Source organism: Nuphar pumila, chromosome 10 (genome assembly GCF_984573655.1).
Source record: "Nuphar pumila chromosome 10, dmNupPumi1.hap1.1, whole genome shotgun sequence".
Lineage (NCBI taxonomy): Eukaryota > Viridiplantae > Streptophyta > Magnoliopsida > Nymphaeales > Nymphaeaceae > Nuphar > Nuphar pumila.
Genome location: NC_143258.1, coordinates 35,615,264 through 35,639,342, shown reverse-complemented (window position 1 = coordinate 35,639,342; position 24,079 = coordinate 35,615,264). Strand labels below are relative to the sequence as shown.

At 36.1% G+C, this 24,079-nt stretch overlaps 1 protein-coding gene across 2 annotated transcripts in view; it reads left to right on the top strand.

The window, feature by feature from the left end:
- The window catches only part of LOC149826646 (calmodulin-binding transcription activator 3-like), a 150,629-nt gene that overhangs the window by 49,739 nt on the left and 76,811 nt on the right, over nucleotides 1–24,079 (top strand). For both annotated transcript variants that reach the window (XM_090018918.1, XM_090018919.1), the window contains exons 5-8: nucleotides 6,918–7,006; nucleotides 22,008–22,053; nucleotides 22,857–23,325; nucleotides 23,516–23,808. In XM_090018918.1, coding sequence (XP_089875044.1) covers nucleotides 6,918–7,006; nucleotides 22,008–22,053; nucleotides 22,857–23,325; nucleotides 23,516–23,808 — 897 coding nt within the window. The remainder of the gene's footprint in view (nucleotides 1–6,917; nucleotides 7,007–22,007; nucleotides 22,054–22,856; nucleotides 23,326–23,515; nucleotides 23,809–24,079) is intronic.

The window sequence follows — 24,079 nt, the reverse complement described above, 5'->3', positions numbered from 1 at the left end:
TTGTCATGAGGCAAGATCAAATTGAGATAGAAAGATTTTTTCAATTTATTCATGGGCTTCGTCCTGAATTTGAACAATTAAGAGGATCCCTCCTTCATAGGACTTCTATTCCTCTAAGTGACATTTTGGCCGATTTATGTCAAGAAGAGACTCGTTTGGCCTTAAAAAAGGATGTTGATGAAGTTCATGCCGTGTCTAGACTCGGCAACGATGTAAGGCCATACAAACCACCCCATTTTTGGAAAAATAATGGTGGTGGAGGAAGAAAAATTATTTGCCATAATTGTAATGAACCGGGCCATATTCGTCCAGATTGTCCAAAGTTTAAAAAGAAGGTAGCTTCTGTTGGGGAAATTCCTCCGAATGAAGATTCAAAGAAAGATGGAGACATAAATGAGTCCATTGCTCATCTCACCGAAACTCTTCAACAATTCATGAAGATGAACTCCACTCCATCATCCTCTACACCATCCACTTCCTATGTCGCCATCTCATCCTTTCCAGGTATGACCTCTTGGATTCTTTATTCGGGTGCCTCCTTTCATATGACTTCGAATGCATCACTTTTGTCGAAACCAAGTCTCAATAAATTCAAATTTTATGTTTCCACTGCTGATGGAACATCCTTGGATGTTGAAGGCATTTGAAACCTTGAGAAAACTTATAACCAAAACAAAGATTTTTTTGTTCCAAAAATTCGAATTATTCCAAAACTTAATTTAAATCTTTTTTTCATTTATCAAATTATCGATTTTGAATGTGATGTCACTTTTTCACCTACCCATTGCTATGTGCAGGATCTTTAGTTTGGGAAGCAGATTGGGCAAGGCCATAGAAGAGGGGATCGGGGATCTTTATTATATGGATTTTTTGTCGTTGCCATCCAAGTCATTTTGTAATCATGTTCAATCCAAAGATATCGAGACTTGGCATAAGTGACTTGAACATCCTAGTATTTCCAAGTTGTATCTCTTTCCTTTTTTGGAAAAATTTAGTAATACAAATACATTTACATGCAATGATTGTATTCTTGGAAAGATTCATTTGCTTCCGTATTCGCATAGTAACTTTGCGTCAACAAGACCTTTTGAACTTGTGCATTCCAATATATGGGGGACGACACCCGTTATGTCCAAAGGGAGATATTCCTACTATGTTACTTTTATTGATGACTTTACTAGATATACATGGGTATACATTATTAAAAACAAATCCGATGTCTTCACTAATTTTAAAGAATTTCATGTTCTTATTCAAAAACAATTTCAAAACAATATAGCTATATTTAGATCTGATTCTGGAGGTGAATACTTGTCTAAAGATTTTCAAAATTATTTCAAAACAAATGAAATTTTGCACCAACGATCTTGTCCTAAAACTTCGCAACAAAATGGTCTTGCGGAAAGGAAACATAGACATTTAATTGAAACTACAAGAATACTTCTTGTCTCTAAAAATGTTCCTAAAAACTTTTGGGCCGAAGCTCTTCTTACCGCAACATATCTTATCAATCGTATGCCCTCTTCTTCTTTAAAAAATGTATCACCTTTTGAAAAATTATTTAAAATTACTTCAAATTTTAATAGTCTAAGGATATTTGGATGTAATGCTTTGTGCTTGTTAAAGAACAAGATAAATTATCACCCACAGCTCTTGAATGTGTGCTCATTGGCTATGGTGAAAATAAAAAAGGCTATAGATGCTATGATATTCGAAATAATAAACTCTATGTATCAAGAAATGTAAACTTTTTTGAAGAACAAAATGGTTTTGATATCCACACATCTAGAGAAGACATTGATTATTCCTTCCTATTTGACTTAGCTCCTAGAATTGAGCCCCCTGATGCAATTATTTGCAATGATACTTGTTATGACAATTTACATCATAATGGTATACCACAATATGGTAATGTTTCTCAAAATGAGAACCTTAATGATATAAATGTATATACCCGACGGTTAGGAAACGAACATCAACCTGCTCTTGAGAGATATTCTCAAGACTTCTCTTTAGAAGAACCTATTGATCCACTTAGGAGATCTTCTCGTAATAGTAGGCCTCCACAAAAATTTGTGTTATGAATCTTTTTCACCTAATTATAGGACTTGCCTCATGTTGATACATTCGTATCATGAGCCGACTTCATTTAAAAACGCCAAAGATCATCCTCATTGGATTGAAGCCATGAAAATTGAATTAGAAGCTCTTAACAAAGCCCAAACTTGGATCATTATTCATCAACCTTTAGGGAAAAAGGCAATTGGGTGTAGATGGGTGTATAAAGTTAAAACCAAATGTGGTGGATCTCTAGAAAGATACACAGCTCGTTTGGTTGCAAAAGGCTACGTTCAAGAATATGAGATTGATTATGAAGAAACTTTTGCTCCAGTAGCTAGAATGACTAGTGTGCAAACTTTAATTGCCTTAGCCTTTATTAAGCAATGGCCGATATATTAACTTGATGTTAAAAATGTTTTTTTAAATGGAACTCTATGTTATGAAGTTCTTATAGATCCTTCGCCAGGTCTTGAAATTGGTAAAGGAAATATTTTAAAGTTAAATAAAGCTCTCTATAGTCTTAAACAAGCACCAAAAGCTTGGTATAATCTTTTTAGCATAGTAGTTCTCGATAATGGTTCTTTCTCATGTTATACTGATACTGCTTTGTTTGTTAAAACTTCTAATGAGTACATAACAATTTTGTTGCTATATGTTGATGACATGATTATCACAGATAGTGACAAAAAGGGTATTGACCTTATTAAAAATATTCTCAAAGAAAATTTTGATATGTCTGACCTTAGTTTTTTAAGGTACTTTTTAGGAATTGAAGTTGCATACTCCCCCAAGGGGTATGTTCTCTCTCATATGAAGCTTGCCTCCGACATTATTGCCCGGTCTGGGCTGACCGATGACAAAAAGGTGGAGACTTCAGAAGTGATCAATGCCAAGATGAGAGCCAATGATGACACTCCTTTAGTAGATCCCACACCTTATCGTTAGTTGATTGGGTCACTAACATATTTATCTATCACCAGACCTGATATTTCTCATGCGGTTCATAGTGCAAGCCAATTTCAGACTGCTTCTTCTACCATTCACATGGCCGCAGTCATGAGGATTATCAGATACTTGAAAAAGACCATAACTAAAGGATTATTCTTACCTTCTTCTTCACCTCTCACTTAACTTGTCTATACTGATTCTGATTGGGGGGTATCCTCGATTATCGTATTTCCACTACAGGTTATTGTGTGTTTCTTGGAAAATTACTTATTTCATGGAGGTGTAAGATGCAACATAAAGTTTCTCTTTCTTCTATAGAAGTAGAGTATCGTGCGATGGCCACTACCACCACTGAGATTGTATGGTTAAGAAGTTTGCTTAAAGATATGGGCATCTCATTCTCAACTCCTTCGAAGTTGTGTTGCGACAACAAGAGTTCTATCTACATTGCCAGCAATCACACCTTTCATGAACGAACAAAGCACATCGAGATGGATTGTCATTACGTTTGGGATGAGTTTTTACGAGGCACCATTCAACTGCTATATGTTCCTACCGAGTACCAATTGATAGACTTCTTCACCAAAGCTTTGCCATCGCCTCGTTTCTACTTTCTCCTTAGCAAACTCTCGGTGATCTCACTGTGTGTTTGAGGGGGGGTGTTAAAATATGTTATACATATATATCTCTCTCTCTCTATATATATAGATTATGACACATACACATATATGTTACATATGTCTATGTGTCTATCTACATATATAAATATATATTTCTTTTGTAAATACTCACTAGGGATAAAATAATCCTTTTACATTTTCACGCAACTTGTATTTTTCCTTTTCTTTTTCTACTTTTTCTCTTTTTCTTTTTTCTTTTTCACCTTGGAAAGGCCCCCCTAGAAGGATGTTGGAGCATCCAACAATCATATTTATGACCGTTGGAAGGGCTCCAACGTCCCTCTAGGAGCCCTTCCAAGGCCTCCTCTTTTGTCTATAAATAAAGGGGTTTCCCCCCATTGTAACATATGCTTTTTTGAAGCCTTCTTGAGTGAAATATATTTTTTCCTCTACTTTTGGGTGTTTTGCCACTTTTGTGGATTTGTTGTAATCTTGTCCATTAGTAGCTATTTGCATATGTGCGTGCTCTCTTGTTTGCTCTTGGAGATATCGCTCCTCTTATTCGGCACTTCTATTACACAACTTTCATAGTCTTTGACATGACTTGATACAACTAATTCTGACTTACAGAAATTTCTTGAAGCCACCAACTTTTGCAACTCAGAGCTGAAAATATGACCCAATCTCTAGTGCCACAAAACTGATTGACCTGTAACAACTCCCACTCTGATACCTGGATTACTCTGATCACTCATATTGATTCAGTCCGGGTAGTATAAGTCTCCCCTTCTATGGTCAATCCTAATCTTCTTCCTTGACAACTGATCATGTACCACACAACCATGAGAAGAAAAAGTAACATTACATTTAAGTTTAATAATTTGTCCAGCAGATATAAGATTCATGGCAAGTGATGAAACATGGTAAACTTGAGAAAGATTTATCTTGCTACCAAGACAAGAATCAAAAGTAATATAACCTATTTTTGAGACTGACATAGAAAAACCATCAGCAGTATGAAAAATATTATTGTAGGGCTTACAGTTGGTTAGAATAGTTTCATGGGATGTCATATGACATAACGCCTCTGAGTCTATTAACCAACAGAAGCATAGCCAGAGATACCTGAAAAAGCAGTATAAGAAGAAAAAAAAAAGAAGTGGAAGGAGCTATGGTTGACTGCGTAAGCAATTGCAATTGCTGGATTTGATGTTGCATTTGTTGTTGCACCTTCTCCAACAACCTAAGCTTACCACTACCTAAGGACTCTGGAGATCTTGTAGTGGAAATACCACTAGACAGAGTACTATTGTCGATATGCTCATCCTTAGGCTTAAAACCCTTACCATCAGAAGGTGCTGCATAGACTCCTCCTTTCTTTTTTCTTGAGAACTAGACTAATTTTTCATATAGCCAATTTTTTTACAATAGTGACACTGAATAGCACTAAGGTCACCTCTCCCTCCAACATTCAAATAACCTTTTCCTCCAACTCTACCAACACCTTTGCCACAAAATATGCTACCTGACTGCCGAGTCTCTTCTGCTATCAATTCGGTTATGACCCTGGTAAGTGAGGCCCAATGCGAGCGATGCAAGATAGCACTCTTGGTTCCATCAAAATTTGGCCTGAGCACCATAAGAAACTCAATGACCCTATCAGTTTCCTTATGCTGGTCAAGAAGGGCCAAACAAGTTTGACATGAAGCACATGACTCACATTTCACACACTTTTCACATTTTGTTTGACCCTCTGGGGCATCCCAAGTTCTTTGCATATCATAATAGAATTCTTCAATTAACTTTCTTGTCGCATACTCCTCAATTCTTGAGTAAGCTGATTATGCCTTGCTCAATTTTTCATGTTTGTATACTTGTTTGAGGTATGCCCAAACTTCTTTGGCCTATTGAAATTTAGAAAGATTCATAGTTATTCTTTGTTCCACTGAACCTATAATCCATACTTTGACCCTTGCATTATTTATGACACATTGCTATGTAGCTTTATTGAAATCAGCACTAGTGGGCTTGAGTTTCACATTTGAGCCATCCTAATATCCTCCAAGACCTTTCCCTACTATTACTGCTGTCATAGAATAAGCCCAATATGCATAATTTGTTCCATCCAGTTTTACTTTTACTGGAACAATCTGGATTCCTTCATTTTTCATATCGCACACAACCCAAACTATACATGAGCTGCTAGATATGAAGACCAAACACCACCAGTACTGACAGCTGCAACAATAACACACTTACAGCAGTCCAAGATTCAAAACAAACTGTAACAGCAGAAAAAACTCTTACCGCCATACCTAGGAATGCCAAAACTTGACAAAACTCCTCCAAATCACCACATTAACTCTCTAAAACTCTTTTAACAATCTTCTACGGTGAAAACGACGTGATTATACACCCCTTTTCAGCAAAGCAAAGTGATCAGACTGATCACCACAAAGCAACAACTGCATAGAAATCCACTAAACCACAATGAAACTCCTCCAAATCACCACAACAGCCCACCAAACCTCTTCTAAAAGTTTTCTAGGGCAAAAATGACCTGAACATAACCAATCTTAGAGCTTCAATCCTGCCGATTTGGTCACAATCTACGAAATCCCCAAATCTGCACACTATGAGGGGCGATTTTCAGAAAATATCGAAAAAATCATAACAAATCCAATATTCCACCAAATCGCATGATTTTTGTTTGGGTCAGCTTCTAAAATCAACATCTATCTGAATCTCACCTCAGCCAAGGTCGACTCTGACTTGTACTGCAAGGGCTGATGGGCATCATGTTCTCCAAGACAAAATGCTCCTTACCTCTGTCCTTCACACACCCAATCCTCTAACAGCTTGAACGTGGCTCTGATACCATGTTAAATCTTCTACTGGAGCTCAACTTGTTAGAGGCACACAAGAGGGAGAGAGAGAGCAACACGGCATGTTGTGGTTTATTATCTCCAAAATGATATTACAAAAACAATACAGTCGACCCCCTTTCTAAGAGAACAAAATAGGGCAACGAGAAAGAAAATAAGTGATTAAACTATCCCTTATAATACAATTATACAATGTACATAAGACTTCATAATAAAAGGGGTAGCATACAGAGTAATTACATATAGTACATAAGTCTTAACTGTCAAATTGATAAATATGGTTTGTTAAGCAACACTTGCATAAACCATTAGATCCACTGTGTACTTTTTTCCATCTAGGGATTCTGTTTTAAGAATTTCTCTCTTGTACTCCCTTCATGTTTTCTTTTTCCTTTTTCTGTAGGCTGGGAGTGTTGATGTGCTTCACTGTTACTATGCACATGGTGAAGAAAACAAGAACTTTCAGAGAAGAAGTTACTGGATGCTTGAGGGGTCAGTTAGCTTATATTTTTTCCTTCTTTTGTAAGCATGTTTTCCAGATGTTGCGTTCTAGATATGACAGAATTTTGGAAGGCAGTTGCCTTTTGCATTTTTTAGCTAGTTTGGAAAAGGAAGAAGCAGCACTATGTCTATAGAGTGATGTTATTGTTTCCATATGGTGTTATTAATATCTAATGTCTTTCCATAAGTTATAAATCTGAACTCTGCTTATTATCTGATAAAATGTAGCAAAGACGTCCAGTTTGTTCTATTCAAATGTTTGCAATAGAGGCTAAAAATGTGACCAACACATTGTCCTATTATGGTACTTGCAATTTGCTTACCTTTAATTCTGTTGTCTTGATGTGATAATTTTTTCAGAATATCATGTTACCTTTAATTCTGTTGTCTTAATGTATCACAATTTTTTGAGAATATCATCTACAATTGTGACTATGGTTTCCATCTATGTTATGCTTGCTGCTAGTAGTAAAGATGTTTGTTTAGTGCATGGTAAGTCATCTTTGGCAACATTTACAGGTGAAGGAGGTGGACATTGTAATGACCCTAACTCATACCTATGAAAAAGTGGTAATTTTTTTTTTTTAAAAACAAGTGCGAAAACAATCCCAGAGACCTGGGGCCTTTACAGTTAAACACAACCACCACCGCAAGGGATTTTATACTCATCTTTCATACCAAACCAAACCTTATTTATTCAAATGTAAAGAGTGAGATATAAGTAAATGAAAATAAAAAAAGCAAAGGAAAAAACCACGCCGTCCCAATATTCTGCCCTGCAGTCGTGTAGTCCCCTCATGACTCTTTTCAGAAGCAAGTCCTCCTTATTAGGCATCTGAAGCTGCGAAAAACACAAAAAGTAGGGTGTTAGAATCTAACAAATCCTGCGTATATGTCTTTCTAATGAAACAAATAAGAACAAAGAACATAAATAAGATTCACGTACTATTTTAGAGGGATGCATTCATGACAAATTCATAATTCAATTAACTATTCATGCAATAGAGAACAATTATTAAGCATGCGAGAACATTTAATAATAATAGGGATTACAATTTAAGCATTAGAGACATTTAATATGCATTAAGAAAACAACATTTTGCATTCATCAATATATCACAGTTAAGGGATAAGTATGCATGATCCAATGCATAGCAAGAATATGCATGATTTCAATGCAATGCATGAATAAATTATTATCTTTTACTGGAGTTTTCTTTTCATATGCATGTCCCTTTTAAATGCACACAGTTTAGGCTCCTCTTTTTAATTATCATTGTTTGCGGATACTCAAAACGAATAAGAATTTTCGAGGTCAAGTAGGGTTTTTAGGGTAACTTAGCACAAAAGTATTTTATTACTTAGCCTTCGACCCATATCAGAAAACAACACCATCCATCGGAATATTAGAAATCAGTATCTAATGTCGGGACACCAGAGACATCAACATTCACAATTGCCATTTTTCTTGTTATACCAAAACAACTATGTCTACACACCACCAGGTAAAGTGGCAGACTCTCCCTAAAATTGTGATCAGGAAAAAAACCTTAATATCGGGTTTAGGGACAACAACGCACACAAAGTTTTAGTATCCTTACGGTTTTCCCAAAACCGCAATATCCAAGATTCTCACACTAAAGAAGGGACATCAATAAAACATAAATTACACTATTATTTACTTTTTTTTATCTTGTTATTAATTCATCTCTTTTACATTTGCAAATCAACATGCAAAATTAATAATATAAGCTTGCAAATCAATATGCCAAGCTCTTCACGGGACCACAACCCGTGACAACATGGAACAGTGTAACAAGAACTATAATATCACATTTGATTTTTTTGCAATGCATAGAACAACTAAAACAAAAAGCAACACATGCTCGAGGCTTACACAACCCAGGATGATCCCTTTGATCATTAATGCAAAAAATCATCAATCTCATGCCACTATGCATTCTTTCTCCATGCCTCTCAATGCACATTCATTTGTGACAACTTAAAGATATGCGTGAAACAATAATATGCATGTGCATGAGTTCACAACTTCAATTTAAATTTCATGCTTTCATTCCATACACAAGTTCATATCCCATGCATACTTTCATTTAGTCCATGCATTCATATAATTGCATGCTTTATTTTACATGTTCACATGACATGCATGATTTTATGAAATCACACATCTTAATCGGCATGAGAACATTCAAGTGAAGGTACACATGCCAGTACATCAATTTAGTGTACGCATATGCATAAGATGCAGCCTTGCTACATTGTTTTGATTAAACAGGATATAACAAACACAAGAAAGTGAAACCCATAGTTCTTTTACATGCACAGAGCTGACTATCAAATCTGGAAATTTATAAGGATAAATGAAATTTACACATGTTAATCTAACCCTTATTTATAAGCACATTGCACATAAGGTCACGTAAAAAAACAACTACTACTGTATGTGTTTCCAGCACTTGCTTGGAAAACACATACTTGCCACACCAAAATACTTAAAATACACCACACATAAATAGAACCCTTTTTTGTGTTATAAATAACACCTGCAGTGGGGCTGCCAGGCCTGCACCAGTCCAGCTGAGTGTGGTTGGACTGGGCCTGACAGGGCCCAGCCGACACAAGGCCAAGTCTGGCCTGGCCGGACCAGACCCCAACCGAGCCACTGATAGGGCCTGGCAAGTCAGGCCAACCGAACAAGGTTCGACTGGTCTGATAGCCAGCCCATCAGGAAAACTTTATTGGATATTTCTTTTCTGCAAAACAACCAGCACATGCGTGCTGGGCTGCCAGGCCTGTACTGTACCTGCCAAAACTACATATTTACCTGTTAAATATGTATACATATGAAAGTCTAAAATCAGGTATGCATGCATTTACAACTTTATATCTCAAACATGCACGTATAGGCAACCTGTATTCAGGTATGCACAGGTTAATGATCAGGTAAGGGTGCTTACACATGTTTTTACATTCAGATTTTTACATGGATATTAAAAGAGAATAAACATGCAACCTAAAACACTATTTTAACATGACCCAAAACCAAGGACACAATTTCTGTTTTAACATAGAAGTAGGCATACATGGAAATTGTTCTAACATGCGGATCACAATATGTGATTTTCGAAAACTCTTTTTTTTCCGTTATGACAGCATGCCAGCCCCAACCGACCAGTGGGCTGGGACTGCAGATTCAGTCCAGCCGACTGAATCGGTTGGAACCAATATACATATATATATATGTGCGTGTGTGTGTTATAATATTTTCCACATCAACAGTGGTCCAACACCAATCTGGACAGTTGTCCGGGACTGGGCAGCAGACTCTCCTATCCCAGCCAACTGTCCATGTAATAACCTTAATTTTTAGGTTTTTATTTAAATATATTATGATAACAATGTGATTTGGGCCCGAGATCCAAGTCGCGGATCCGGGACCCATAAAGGAGTATTTATGCCTAAATATTTGCGTTATACTAAAATAATATTAATATTAGTAATAAAAGAGAAATATACATAAATACATATATATATATATATATATATATATATATATATATATATATATATATATATATATATATATATATATATATATATATATAGCAAACTCGAGGATCCACAGTTGGACCCACATGGATCCGACTTGCGGATCCATATTGATGGGGGTTACATGGTATGAATAGGGTTAATTTTTTTTTATAAAACTCATAATAATAAGAATAATAATAAGAAATAAATAAAATTTTAAAATTTTTCTTATTTATCCGAGGGTCCACAGTTGGATCCATTTAGCTTGGGGTCGGGTTACGGGTCCAGACCCGAGCCACGCCCCTGTAAGCTCTTTTTAAAAGACAAAGGGCAACCCGATAAGGGTTGCCCGATAAAACTCTAAAATCAGGAAAGAGGGGGGGTTACACAGGCGTAACCGAAACCCCACCCATCTCGGCAAGAAGGGGGGGGGGGGGGGTTCGGCGATAAATGGGAGGTGGAAGAGGGGGTCTCACCCTCTTCCCTCGTCTCCCTCGTTTCTCCTTTCCCTCATCTCGCCCCTCATCTCTCTCTCCCTCTATCCCTCTCTCTGTCGAGTTCGGTGTGCCGGAAGAAGAAGAGGTCGCCGGCGAGCTGCGGCAACTAGCAGCCATCACCGACCTCCAACGAGCTCCCCGTCACAGCAGCAACAAGGAGCAACCCCAGCCGACCGTGCCTCCAGCCTCCGATCGCCGAAAAACCAGCGAAAAAGGTACGGGTTTTTCCTCTTGATTTCGAGTGGGAAAGAGGGTGCAAATTTGTTTTCCATGGAATATTTTAGGAAAATCGTTAGAGGGGCAGATTTGGGGGTTTGAGGCGCCGGAACCCCAAATCGTCAGATTTGTGAAATTTGATGCTATGGGTTTTATTGGTACCTTATTGGGTGGGTTGAGGATGCTATTGAAATCAGTTTTGTGGCTGATAGGCTTGTCTAGCAAAGGTTTTCTCCAGGACCGATAGTCTAGTAATCTGATTTTCAGTTTTTTTGTGGTATCGAGTTGCATATGTTGAGATTGTGTGGCTGGTTTTGGCATTGTTTAGCATAAGTGGTGCTATTACTGTGTTTTGTATCTATGTGCAACACTTGGTTGAGGCATCTTTCGTTTCATGTATGCTTCTTGATATCAACTGTTTATACCTGTACTACAAAAAGGTTCTCTGTTGTGTGCATAATTTGTTATATGTTTTCTATTATGTTGGGAGGCCTTTCATGATGTGTGATGGAGAAACCTTCCCAGATTTTGGTTTTGCTGGGGCAGAGGAGTTGAGGTCTCTATCGTTTGCTTATGAGAATTTGTAACTTGCCCTCAGCATCGTAGGTTGCTATCTGGAGTGCTTTAGTCCATTGTACACAATAATACCTTGATAAGTACAGAGAACATATACCTCAGTCGAATAGTAACTAAAAGTTCATGACTCCACTATGCATTTGAGATGTCAAAAAAAAAATATAAATATATATCTATGATAACACTCAAAAAGATAATGTGCATTGACCCAATAATCAGTTTATGTTTGTGCATATTGCGTGCCATCATCTGGCCACATATCAGCATGATTGAATTAGTCTTGGTGTTTCCAGACATAAGATGATGCAGCATGATCTGTAATATTCACTAGGTGTTGGAGAACAAAGCAGTCCGTGACACTTTTTCTTCATGAGTCAGTGGAAAATCCCCTTAACTATCCATTTGAGATGCACAACAAATACATCATGTAACACCTCTTCTAGTAAGACCAGACCAGAAGACCTTAAAAGAAGTGTCTTGTAAATTTTTGTTTTTCATGGGCTTGTTTGCCCTATTAACAGATTTTCTTTTCATAAACTGTTGAAGTCTGTCTCTAATGGCTAACAGCAGCTGCCTCTGACACATTCAATTTTCCAAATGCCTAATGAATGCTTTGATTAAAGTGGTTTTCATGAGGAGTTTCAGTGCTTCACTCATTACAGGGAATATTACTAGAAAAATAAAGGTGTTCATGTATATTTACCAATGATTTTCTATGCCCATACGTCATATTTACAAAGGAAAACCTCACTTATAGGTATTATCCACTACAAGCCAAGCACAAATTCTTCTGCAGGTATTTGAGATTCTTTGCATGACATGTCATTAAGGGATTGGTATGGGTGCATGAGTAAAATGTTACACAATATATATATATATATATATATTAAGTGTATACTTTAACACTTAGTGTTATTTTGATTCTAGAGCTAGATCTTTAAATTTGCAAGTTAAATTTCCAGATTTAGTTATGCATGTATGGTAATTTTAATACATGTTATGAATGAGATTGTTCATTTGCTTTGATTTGATCTGACATGCCTAAGTATTATGCTATCGAAAAATTTGTTTAAGTGCATATACATACATGAAATCGATGTGTGTGTAACATGTACAATACTGCTTGATTGTCCACATGTACTTATGAATCATAAATGAATGCATGTGTATGAAATGATTTCATAAAAGCACATGCACATGAATAGTGAACTCATGCACATGCATAAATATATTATTGTTTCATGCACATCTTTAAAATTTGTCATAAATATGCATCGAAAACATGTGAAAAATTATGCAGAGAGGCATGTAATTGATGATTTTTGCTTATGAATGCATTGATGGTCAATTGGATCATCAGGGGCTGGGTGAGCCTCGAGAACTAGTTGTTCTCTGATTTAGTTATTTTGATGCATTGCAACAAATCAAATGTGAGATTTGTTGTTTTACCACACTGTTCTATGTTGTCATGGGCGGTGGTCCCGTGAAAAGCTTAGCATGCTGATGTGCAAGCTTATGTTATTAATTCTGCATGTAAATTTGCAAATGTAAAAGAAATGAATTAATAACCAGATAAAAGAAAGTAAAGAACAGTGTAATTCACTTTCTCCTTGATGTCCCTGCTTTAGCGTGGGAATCTTGGATATTGCGGTTTAGGGGAAACCGTGATGATACAAAAACTCCGTGTGCGTTTTGTTGCCCCTGAACCCGATATTGAGGTTCTTCTCCTGGCCACGGTTTTAGGGAGAATCCGTCACTTTACCCGGGAGTGGTGTGTTAGTCACAGCTGTGAGTTTGTTTTGGTATACCAAGAAAGTGGCGCCAGTGGATGCTGTTTTCCCTGGTGTCCCCGACTTTGGATGCTGTTTTCCAAGGTTTTGATGGATAGTGCTGTTTCCTGATATCGGTCGAGGGCTAAGTTTGGAACCCGGTAATAAAATACAAATTGTGTGTGAAGTTACCCCGGGAACCCTACTTGACCTCGGGGATTGTACCCGTTTGGTGTATCCGCGGGCAATGATAAATTAAAAAGAGGAACTTAAAGATTGCGTGCATTTAATAGGACATGCATATGGAAAGATGAGAGTTTAAATGAAAGATAATATGGGTTCAGGCATTATACATAAATCATGCATATTCTTGCTCTGCATTAGTTCATGCATGTTTACTTGTGCACTTGGTTGTTATATATTGATCATTGCTTGATGTTGATCTCTTTTGCCTTCAAATGTCTTTATGGATTAAAGTATAATCACTGTTCTTACTTAGTGTTCCCTCATGCTTAATGTTTATTTTATTGTTGCATAACTGATAAATTGCCTTATAATTTGGTTACAATTGTGTCTTTCTAAAATATTACATGGATCTTATTTATGCTCTTTTTCTTATTTGATTCATTAGGGAAACCTGTACGGAGAATTCTTCGGATTTCTGACCCTCTCATTTTATTGGTTTTTCCCAGACACAGGAGATCAGTGAAGACGACTCGCTCCTGGGGGGATACGAGGGTCATATTTGTTTCAGACGGCTTCGCTTGTGGACAGAGTGGCTCTACTGTTATTTACTTTTAGTTTTTCTTATTTCCTGCAAAATTGCTATTTCACTTTTGACATTAAATATGACTCTTATTGATTCATTAATAAAAGAGTCAAGTGGCTTGGTTATGAGTGATAAATGTAAGTTGGTTTGTGGTGTGTGGTTATCCAATTGAAATTGGAACTGTAGGGACCCCAGGTCTCTGGGAAGTTTTCCGCAACTCTTAAAAAAAATATTCCGCATTTTTCACAGGTAGGAGTTGGGGTCGTTACAGTCCAGGCTGGGATTGGACATCTGTTCGTCCTGTTCTCGGATCAAAAACCTCCATAAATTCAAAATTTTCATATTAACTTAATATACACATATTTTTATTTCCATAGATCTGGTACCGTTTTAAGAACCACATCCCCATGTCCACCTGTCCAAAAATATACACATGTCCAGGGGACAGATCTGTCCAGAACGGACAACATGGACAGAGGTTCAAATCTGGCCAGATCTGCCCATCTTCACGATGGCCAGATCTGTCCAGATCAACCCACTAAACACATGGGACAAATCTGTCTATACCTTACCAAAGTGTCCATACAAGGCAAAAACATCTCTCTCTCTCTCTCTCTCTCTCTATATATATATATATATATATTGGGGAAAACATAAAAACATCCAGAAAAAAATAGTCGGAATATAAATCTCACATAATCTAACCTTCCTACATCAATTCCTATGGATTAAACCATGAAAGATCAAGATAGAATCCATGGTTCCTCATAAAAAAAAGCTTATTTAGGCTTTTTTTCTCATCCGAGACAAGAGAAAGACCCGTACCATGAATCCGAGATGAAGAAAACAATGGTAGATATTGAAAAACGTGGGTAAATGATTGGAGATGACCGAAACTCCTCCTTTTCCTCACTTTATCTTTCCTCCTTTTTTTCCTTTTCTTTATATTTTCTCTCTTTTTTTTGTGGTCTTTTTATAGGCCCATAGGGGAGGTCGCCCCTCCTCCAGTTCCTAAAATGGGCTGGAGAGAGAGCCTTTCTTTATTAAGACTCTCTCACTTTTATTTCCAATTTTTTTAAAACTTTCCAAGTTTGACTTTTCAAAACTTGGTTTAAAAAGGGACTCTAAGTCTCTCAACCTTCCTAGATGTTTCTAGAGATGGTTAAGGGCTCTCGCAAGAGTCCTAAACAAACATAAAAATACAATTTTGGAATTATATTAAATTATTTATTTAATATTATATTACAAATAAATTTCTAGAAGTTTCCAAAAATTATCAAAAAAATGTGGGAGGCTTCTTAACATAATTAAAATCCAATTTAAAGGTTTTTAGATAAATTTAAAGTTGGAAAATTATTGGGCATGGATTTGGATCTAGATCCGGATCTAAGATCCAAATCCATCTTTGAAATCCAAATGGGTTTTGAACTGGATCAAACCCAGATTAATATGGTTCTTGGATAGAGTCCAAATCCATATTAATTTGGATTAAATTCATCAGATCCAATCCAATCCAATCCAAGTACGGATCCAAACCGACAAACTGCTCAATTTTTGAAAAAATGCGATTTTTGGTTCAACCGTAGCCCGAATTTAGAAAAGTAAAATATCGTTGCGCTCAGAATTCCGAGACGCATCCAACAATATATTACACGAATATCAAATTCCGAATTTCGCCTGAAAATAACCCAAATTTTGCTTGAATTTAAAGGTCGAAAATAAAACTTTTTCTCACGTTTCGATTGGCTCGTTTAGACCTAGTTGATGAGACCTGGGTCAAACCCAAACTCAAAAACATCAATCTAAAATCGAGGTTCAAATGATTTTTCTCCCAAACTTGGCCAAATTTTTGAAAAAATCTCAAAATGGCTAAGTGTGAAAATACGCGATATTAGAGACATGCTCGTCATGTTGGTGATGGTGAACATGAAATGGTAAGTGTTCTGGCCTATGTCACATGAATACAGTTGCGGACACGGTGATACAACCAATTTTCAATATGACTAGTATATTAAGGGGCCACACTACAGGTGCTAAAATGGAGTATATGTGTGGCATAGTTGTGGTGATGGTGAAGGCAAAGTTTGAGAAGTTGGGTATAGTGCTGGATGGGATAGCGATAATGGTTATTAGCCATATTGCTGCTATGTCACCCAAATCACAAACATAACAGTTTTGAGGTTGTGTAACAAGCATCGTTTTTAGGATTTTCTTGGCAAGTGAACTAGGATATTTAAGATAATTTTTTCTAAAAAAGAAAAGAAACTTTGGGAAACCTTGGCGGGGAAAAAATTAAGAAATGCAAAATATCTTGTAAAAATTATGAAAAAAGATCAACATTTTGATATTAGGAAATCCAAGAAATGGGAAACCTTGGCCTAATTTTTCATATTAGGAAATGAACCAGTGTAGCATAATATGCTCCTTAAGGTTTATTCTGGTCTAGTGATAGATAAGTAAGTGAGCGACCCAGTTAACTGTCTATAAGGTGTGAGATCTTCGATAAGAGTCTCATCTTCAAGTTTTAGCTTAACATTTACTACATCAAGAGTTTTCACTTTCTTATCATCTGCAATTTCAAATTTAGCACAAATATCAACAACAAGCTTCATATGGGAAATGATATCCCTCTGGGAGAATAAGCAACTTCAATGCCTAAAAAATATCTTAAGAAACCCAAATCAAACATATCAAAATTTTCTTTTAAAACATTTTTAATATTACTAACTCCCTATTTGCTATGTCACACAGACTCGGCTAGGGAGGCGCCGCTCCCAAGTCGACACGCCCCGACACGGGTGTGGCTTCGGACACGGTCTGGACTCGGTCAACGCCAAGTCGGACTCGGTCAACGAGTTGAGGCCAAGTCTGTCCTTGTTATGGACTCGGTCAACTTTGACTGAGTCCAAAAATGTCCATTTTAGGGCAAAAAACAAAAAAATAATCTTTTTATATATTTTAAAATATATATATATATATATATATATATATATATATATATATATATATATATATATATATATATATATATATATATATATATATATATAACATGAGTCTCAAACATAAGCCCCAGAAAAAAAAAGATCATTTTTTTTTTCTGAGGGGAGCCCCCGGACCCCCCTTTCTGCAAGGGCAAAAGTACAATTTGCAAAGTTTGTAAAAACACTCATGCCGATGCCAAACTTTAGAGGACAATATCCACATATATGCACACACTGGGTATATATATATATATATATATATATATATATATATTAAAAAATATCTATCTATATATATATATATATATAGTCGAGTCCCCGTGTCCAAATTTTTTAAAATTGCGTCGCATCCGCACCCATGTGACATAGCCTATTTGTCATTTACATATAGTAGAAGAATAACGATATTGGTACTTGTACTTTTGGCAAAAAGAGCGATGTCGTTTTAATAAAAATGAAATCCCAAATAAGACATAACATTACTAAATCTATCATGCCATACTTTTGGAGCCTGTTTAAGGCCATACAAGGCCTTTCTAAGCCTAAGAATCTTTCATTTTTCGATATTAAATCCAGGCGGACGATCATGTAAACCTCTTCATTTAATTCTCCATTGAGAAGTGCATTTTTGATATCCAGTTGATATATAGGCAATTTTTTAATAGATGCAACTGCTATGAGAGTCCTAACACTAGTCATCCTAGTTACGGGTGCAAATGTTTCTTCATAATCAATTTTGTATTCTCTAAAGTACTCTTTGGCTACTAACCTAGCTTTATATATTTCTAGGGTGCTATCACTTTTGGCTTCGACTTTAAATACCCATCTACATCCAATGGTTTTCTTTCTTAATGATAATGTAACTATTTTCTAAGTCTTGGTTTTCATAAGGGCATCTAACTCTACATTCATTGCTTCAATCCAATGTGAATTTTTTTAGCTTCATTGTAATGTGATGATTCATGATAGGAATATAGTGCTATCAAGCAAACTCTGTAATTTGGTGGCAAGGAATCATAGGACACAAACCTATTGGGTGGAATAGAGGCACAACTAGATCTTCTAAGAGAGGATTCTTCTATAGGATAATTATGATCAAGCTTTTGATTACCAAATAAGGGTTCTTCTAGAGAGGAATATTTGTCTAATGCATTTTGGGGATTTCTTTGCTTACGCCGGGTATAAACACGTATATCTTGAGTTGGCCTTTCATCTACTTTATTACTAACTTTAATATAACCATCACTAAGTTCTTTAGGATGACCATTACTAACAATAACATCATCATTTACGAACTTCTCACAGCTAGAATAATCATTTTTAGATAGCCTAATTCCTCTTTTCTATTATCTTTATAAAAATCATTTTCATTTTCTAAGATGGTCACATCTTTGAAAACATAAAGTTTGTTATTTTTAAAATCAAAGCATCTATAGCCTTTTTGGCTTTCCCTATAACCAATGAAAACACATTCAATGACTTTTGGAGAAAACTTATCTCTTTTGTGTAAAAGAACAAAACATTTACAACCAAAAACTCGCAAATGCTTAAAATCAGGTGTCCTTTCAAATAGTTTTTCATAGGGAGAAATATTTTGCAAAGATGATGAGGGCATTCTATTTATCAAATAGGTTGATGTTAAAACGATCTCGGCCCAAAAACTCTTTGGAGTATCTTTAGAAATGAGAAGGGTTCTAGTGGCTTCCGTAATATGCCTATGTTTTCTTTCGGCTAGCCCATTTTGTTGAGGAGTTCTAGGATAAGATTTTTTATGATAAATTTTGTTATGTTTTAAATAATTTTGAAATTTATTGGATAAATATTTTTTATCTTAGTCGGATCTAAGTATGAAAATATTGCTTTGAAATTGATTTTTGATAATCATCTGAAGTTTTTTAAAAAAGGTAAAAAACATCAGATTTGAAATTGAGGAAGTAGACCCACACATATCTAGTATAATCATCAATATATGCAACATAATATGAGTAGCCCCCTTTGGATATGACCGAAGAAGGTCCCCATACGTTCGAATGCACCAACTCAAAAGTTTTTTTTAGACACAGAGGTTCTAATAGGAAATGAAATCGATTTCATCTTTCCAAGAACACAATCTTTGCAAATAAAGTCTTTTTCATTACAAAAATTTTTCCCAAAAGGGAAAAGATACATCTTTGAATAGCTTGGATGTCCAAATCTTTTACGCCAAGTTTCAATATTTTTATCTTGGATGTAATTATAAAAAGATTTTAAAAGAATATTCAAAGAGTCTATGAAGTAGAGATCTTCCCTCCTATGGCCTTATCCAATTTGCTTCATGGACCAGAGATCCTGCACAAAGCAACCCTTAGATGAGAATGAGATTTCACATCCATGGTTAAAATTTTGAGAAACCAAAAATAGGTTTAAGTTCAATTTTAGAACCACCCTAATTTTTGAGAATTTTTAGAATCTATGGTTCCAATGTTTTTAATTTGCAAAGATGTTTGTGATAGAAGCATAAGATAATTTTGAATTAGTGTATATATTGGATCTATATATCGGATATGTCATTCTCGTGCGGTGTCATATGAGAGGAAGCCTTTGAATCAAGAATCCAAGAGCACATACCTTGAGGAGAGGATTAAGCTATGACGACACCCAAAGTTGATGTAGATTTAAATAATTGTTGAAGTGCCTCCGATAGTTGAGACAGAAAAATTGTCTTTAGAATCTTCTCCTCTTTTGTTTGACTCTTCCCTTTTTGGTGTGGATTCTTCAACGGAAGCCAACTTGTTCTTGAGCTTAGGACAAACAGGTTTGACGTAACCCGACTCATTACAATAGTGGCAAATAACTCTTCTGCCACCTCCATAGTTATTATGATCACTATAGTTATTTTGCCTCGCAAAGTGTGGAGGCTTGTAGTTCTTCACGTTGTTGTCAGGTCTAGATACCGCCAACACTTCATCTCCTCTTGACAACATCTTCAAGAGGCAAGGGAGAAGATCTATGGGGAAGAGAAGAACGTACTTGTTCAAATTTGGGTCGTAGACCACGAAGAAAATGAAAGAAATGTTCTTTCTCCATTTGCTCTCGTCTCAATTCAACGTCTTCAATGGCAAACCATTTAGGTTCAAGAAGTGTTAACTCATCCCATAAAGGGGATAGGGTACTAAAGTAATCCTTGGCACTTATGTCCCCTTGCTTGGTAGTTCGTACTTTCTCTTGCAAGAAATATTGTTTTGCAAGATCTTTTTGCATATACATGTCTTTCATGAATGACCAAGCTTCATTGGCCTTTCTAAATTTTGCAATGTTGGCAAATATTTTGATATCGACATTGTTGATAAACCATGTGAATACTCTCTCAATCCACTATTTTGGATTGATAATCATATATGGCTTTGGTACGATCATCTCCATCAAGAGCTTTAACTTCATTTTCTTTCTTCTTAGTGAGCACAAGTTGAGGTTCGGGAATAGTGCCCATCACGTATCCACAATGCTTATTTCCTTTGAGGTTGTTCTCTATAACAGAAACCTTCCATTGAGTTTGAAGGATAGGTCAATCTTGTAATCATGCTCCATGTTGAAAGAGAGAGAGAGAGAAAGAGGTAGATTTGGAGAGCATGTCACAAACACACAAACACTTGATGGTCACCTCCACAAGTCCAAGAGCACTAAGGCTCTGATACCATGTAATGAAGTATGCGAAAAATAAATACAAAGTACACAAGCACTAACACAAGTCTAATAAAGGACAATACAAGCGCACTAAGTCACTACACAAACACAAAGTGAAAATAGAAGACTTCAAGAGTAAAAAAAAAGAACACAAGATAAAAAATCTAATCTTTATTGAACACAAAATGCTTAAGAGAAACATTGAATACAAGAGAGGGGATCAGCCCCTATTTGTACACATTAGGGGGCATTGAGCTCTAATGGGGAGCTCCCAATAGAGTTGTTGGGAGCTCCCAACGACTCTATGGTCTTTTGACCATAGAGCCCAATGCTCAGTATAATAACAACAAAAAATAAAAAAACTGTTCCTAAGGAACAGTACCTATTACATGTAGTAAAAAGACCAAAATGCTCATGAGGGACAATAGAAATTTTAGGACTATATATATATATATATGTAATCTATTTTAATAAGGACACCACAACTGTTGGATGTCATCAGATTCCAAAGATGAAATGTTCGATAAAGATGACCCATCATCGCTGCCTACTTTAGAAATCGGGAAAAGTTCTCAATCTTATGAAAAAGTAATCAAGAGAGCTAAAAATAAAATGTTGAAGATTTACATTCCAAAATTTTGTAGGTAGTTTTGTTTTATGGTGCTCAGAGTTAGAAGAAAACTATAATATTCCGATATTGGATGAAATGCTTTGTATTTTTTGTATGATGAGTTATGATTTTCACATTGGTTTCAGATTGGCTTGAATGTGAAGACTGTGTTTTAGTTATTTATAATTGCATTTGTTGACTTAACTTTGTTGCATATTTATGGCATTGTTTAGCTTGAATGTCAAGACTGTGTTTTAGTTATCTATATATTTATGCAAATTTACACTTTATTTGCTTGCAATTACAACACAAGTTTATGATACACATTTTACAAAATTGAATTTTGTTGCTTGCAGGGAATTAGAGCACATTGTTCTTGTGCATTACAGAGAAGTGAAAGAGGTGAGTTGTTGATCTCTTCTGTCATCATGTAATTTTTTTTGCTTTTAGTTTTCATGTTTCTAGGGAAGATGGTTTCTTTGAGATAGGTTAGATAAACCATAATTTATTGTGCTTCATAATAAAATTACTTGTATTCAAGTCACTTACCGCTGGTCCATCATGAAGGGATACATTATGTCATTAGCATCTTCATGGAACAAAACATGATCAGTACTGCCATTTGGAAGTAAATCTTTTGTGGTGCCTTGGCTTTACAAAATGCAGAATTAAGGAAAAAGACATCAGTATAACCAGAGACCATTAATTTATGAATATATTGGATTATGTGGATTTTTTTTACTTGGTTGTGATTTATACAGAAATTGCTGAACAACTTCATTTCCTCATTTTCATATTTTTCAGTGGAAAGAGATATCCAATCGATTATTGCAACCAAAAAGCATTTGCTTATGGTCTTTGGTTGCCTTTTTAATGTTTGATACTGTTTTCCATGGTTTTGTGATTAGCTTAACTCTCCTTTCTTAAGCAATTTAGCTTAATGCATATAAAAATGTTGTTGGATGTACAGACTAAGCAATTTTATGATATTGTTTTCCCTCCTGGAAAATGGAAAACCTGCCTGAGGGGTGTCAGGTTGCAATAATGGTGACTGGTACTGGGCTCCATGGCTGCCCCATCACCACCTGCCAATAGGTCTGGCAGGTTCCCTGCATTTGGTGGAGCGTATGTCAACAGTTTTGGATCATGCATGTGTCACTAGTATATATTTTGTAGCAAAATCTCATAAGATGGTTTATATTCAGGGGAATAGATCTGGCATTTCTCGTTCAATAAATACTGAAGCAGGAGCTCAAAATTCGTTGCTCAGCAATGTGAATGTGTCACCTGCTTCCTCTGCTCAGGCAAATTCTGCTGGTCTGACAGCTCATGCTTCTTTTGCATCAAGTCCAAGTACAGCCAATTGGAATGGACAGACACATTCTCCAGAATATGAAGATGCTCAATCTGGGGATGATGGTGGTGCCTCTGCTCTTTCTGAACATATCTCTTGTTCTGGGATTCAGATTTCTTCTTTACAATCAAATAATGGAACTAACAAAGATATTTCAGGGTGTAGAGGTACGATTCCTCTGCCTTTTTCTAGGGGTTTGACAAACATAACAGGGACAAACAATGGGCTTCCTGATCTTTTTAGTGTCAATCAACTTTTTGCTGGGAAGTGTGTGCCCAATGAGCTCGATGATGCAAACCATGTATCTTCACAGCAAGCTGGTAATGTTCAGTTTTTCATACTTATAGCCTTCAGAATTTTAAATATTTGAATTTATTAATGTTACTATCTAATTAAGAATCTGTGGAAAACATTGTTAACCTACTGTTTAGCAATAGGCTTCCTTGTCCATATTCTCCTGTAACAGATTTCATTGATCTGTAATATGTGGTTATCATTTTGCTTTGCCAGGTCTAACAGAATTTTCAACAAAACAAATTTCTGGGCAGCCTTTTTGTGGGAAAAGCTTCCGCCATAACATCAGCTCCTTTACATGGCCTGAAATTCAGAGTACAAGCAGAAGCCAGGGTAGTGTACATAGCGACAGGATTTTGTTCAACCATACTAATGGTATTGGGAATATGGCCAGATCTGCTTTTAATATTCATCATGGCCTAATAAAAAATAACCAAGATGTTGTAGTCACGGCTTTTCCTCAACCTCATCTTCAAGTGATTGTCAAGGACTCTCAAAGATTGTCTCAGGTAATTTGACTCTGAGGTATCATAAGATCAGCAGCACAACTTTAATTGCTAAATAGTTTCAACTTTTCTTTTTTTATTTGAAAGTGGCTCTTCTGATATAATTACTGGTCATGCATGCGTCTACTTACCATTTCACCTTCTTTGTCTATGACTTCTCTTTATTTTGTACGTTATATTAGTTTTATGTGTTTAAATGTTTCACCGGCTTGCATGTTTTAGTCTATAGTAGTTTTTCTGCTTTTTCCCCTCATCACATGATTTTTCTTTGGGA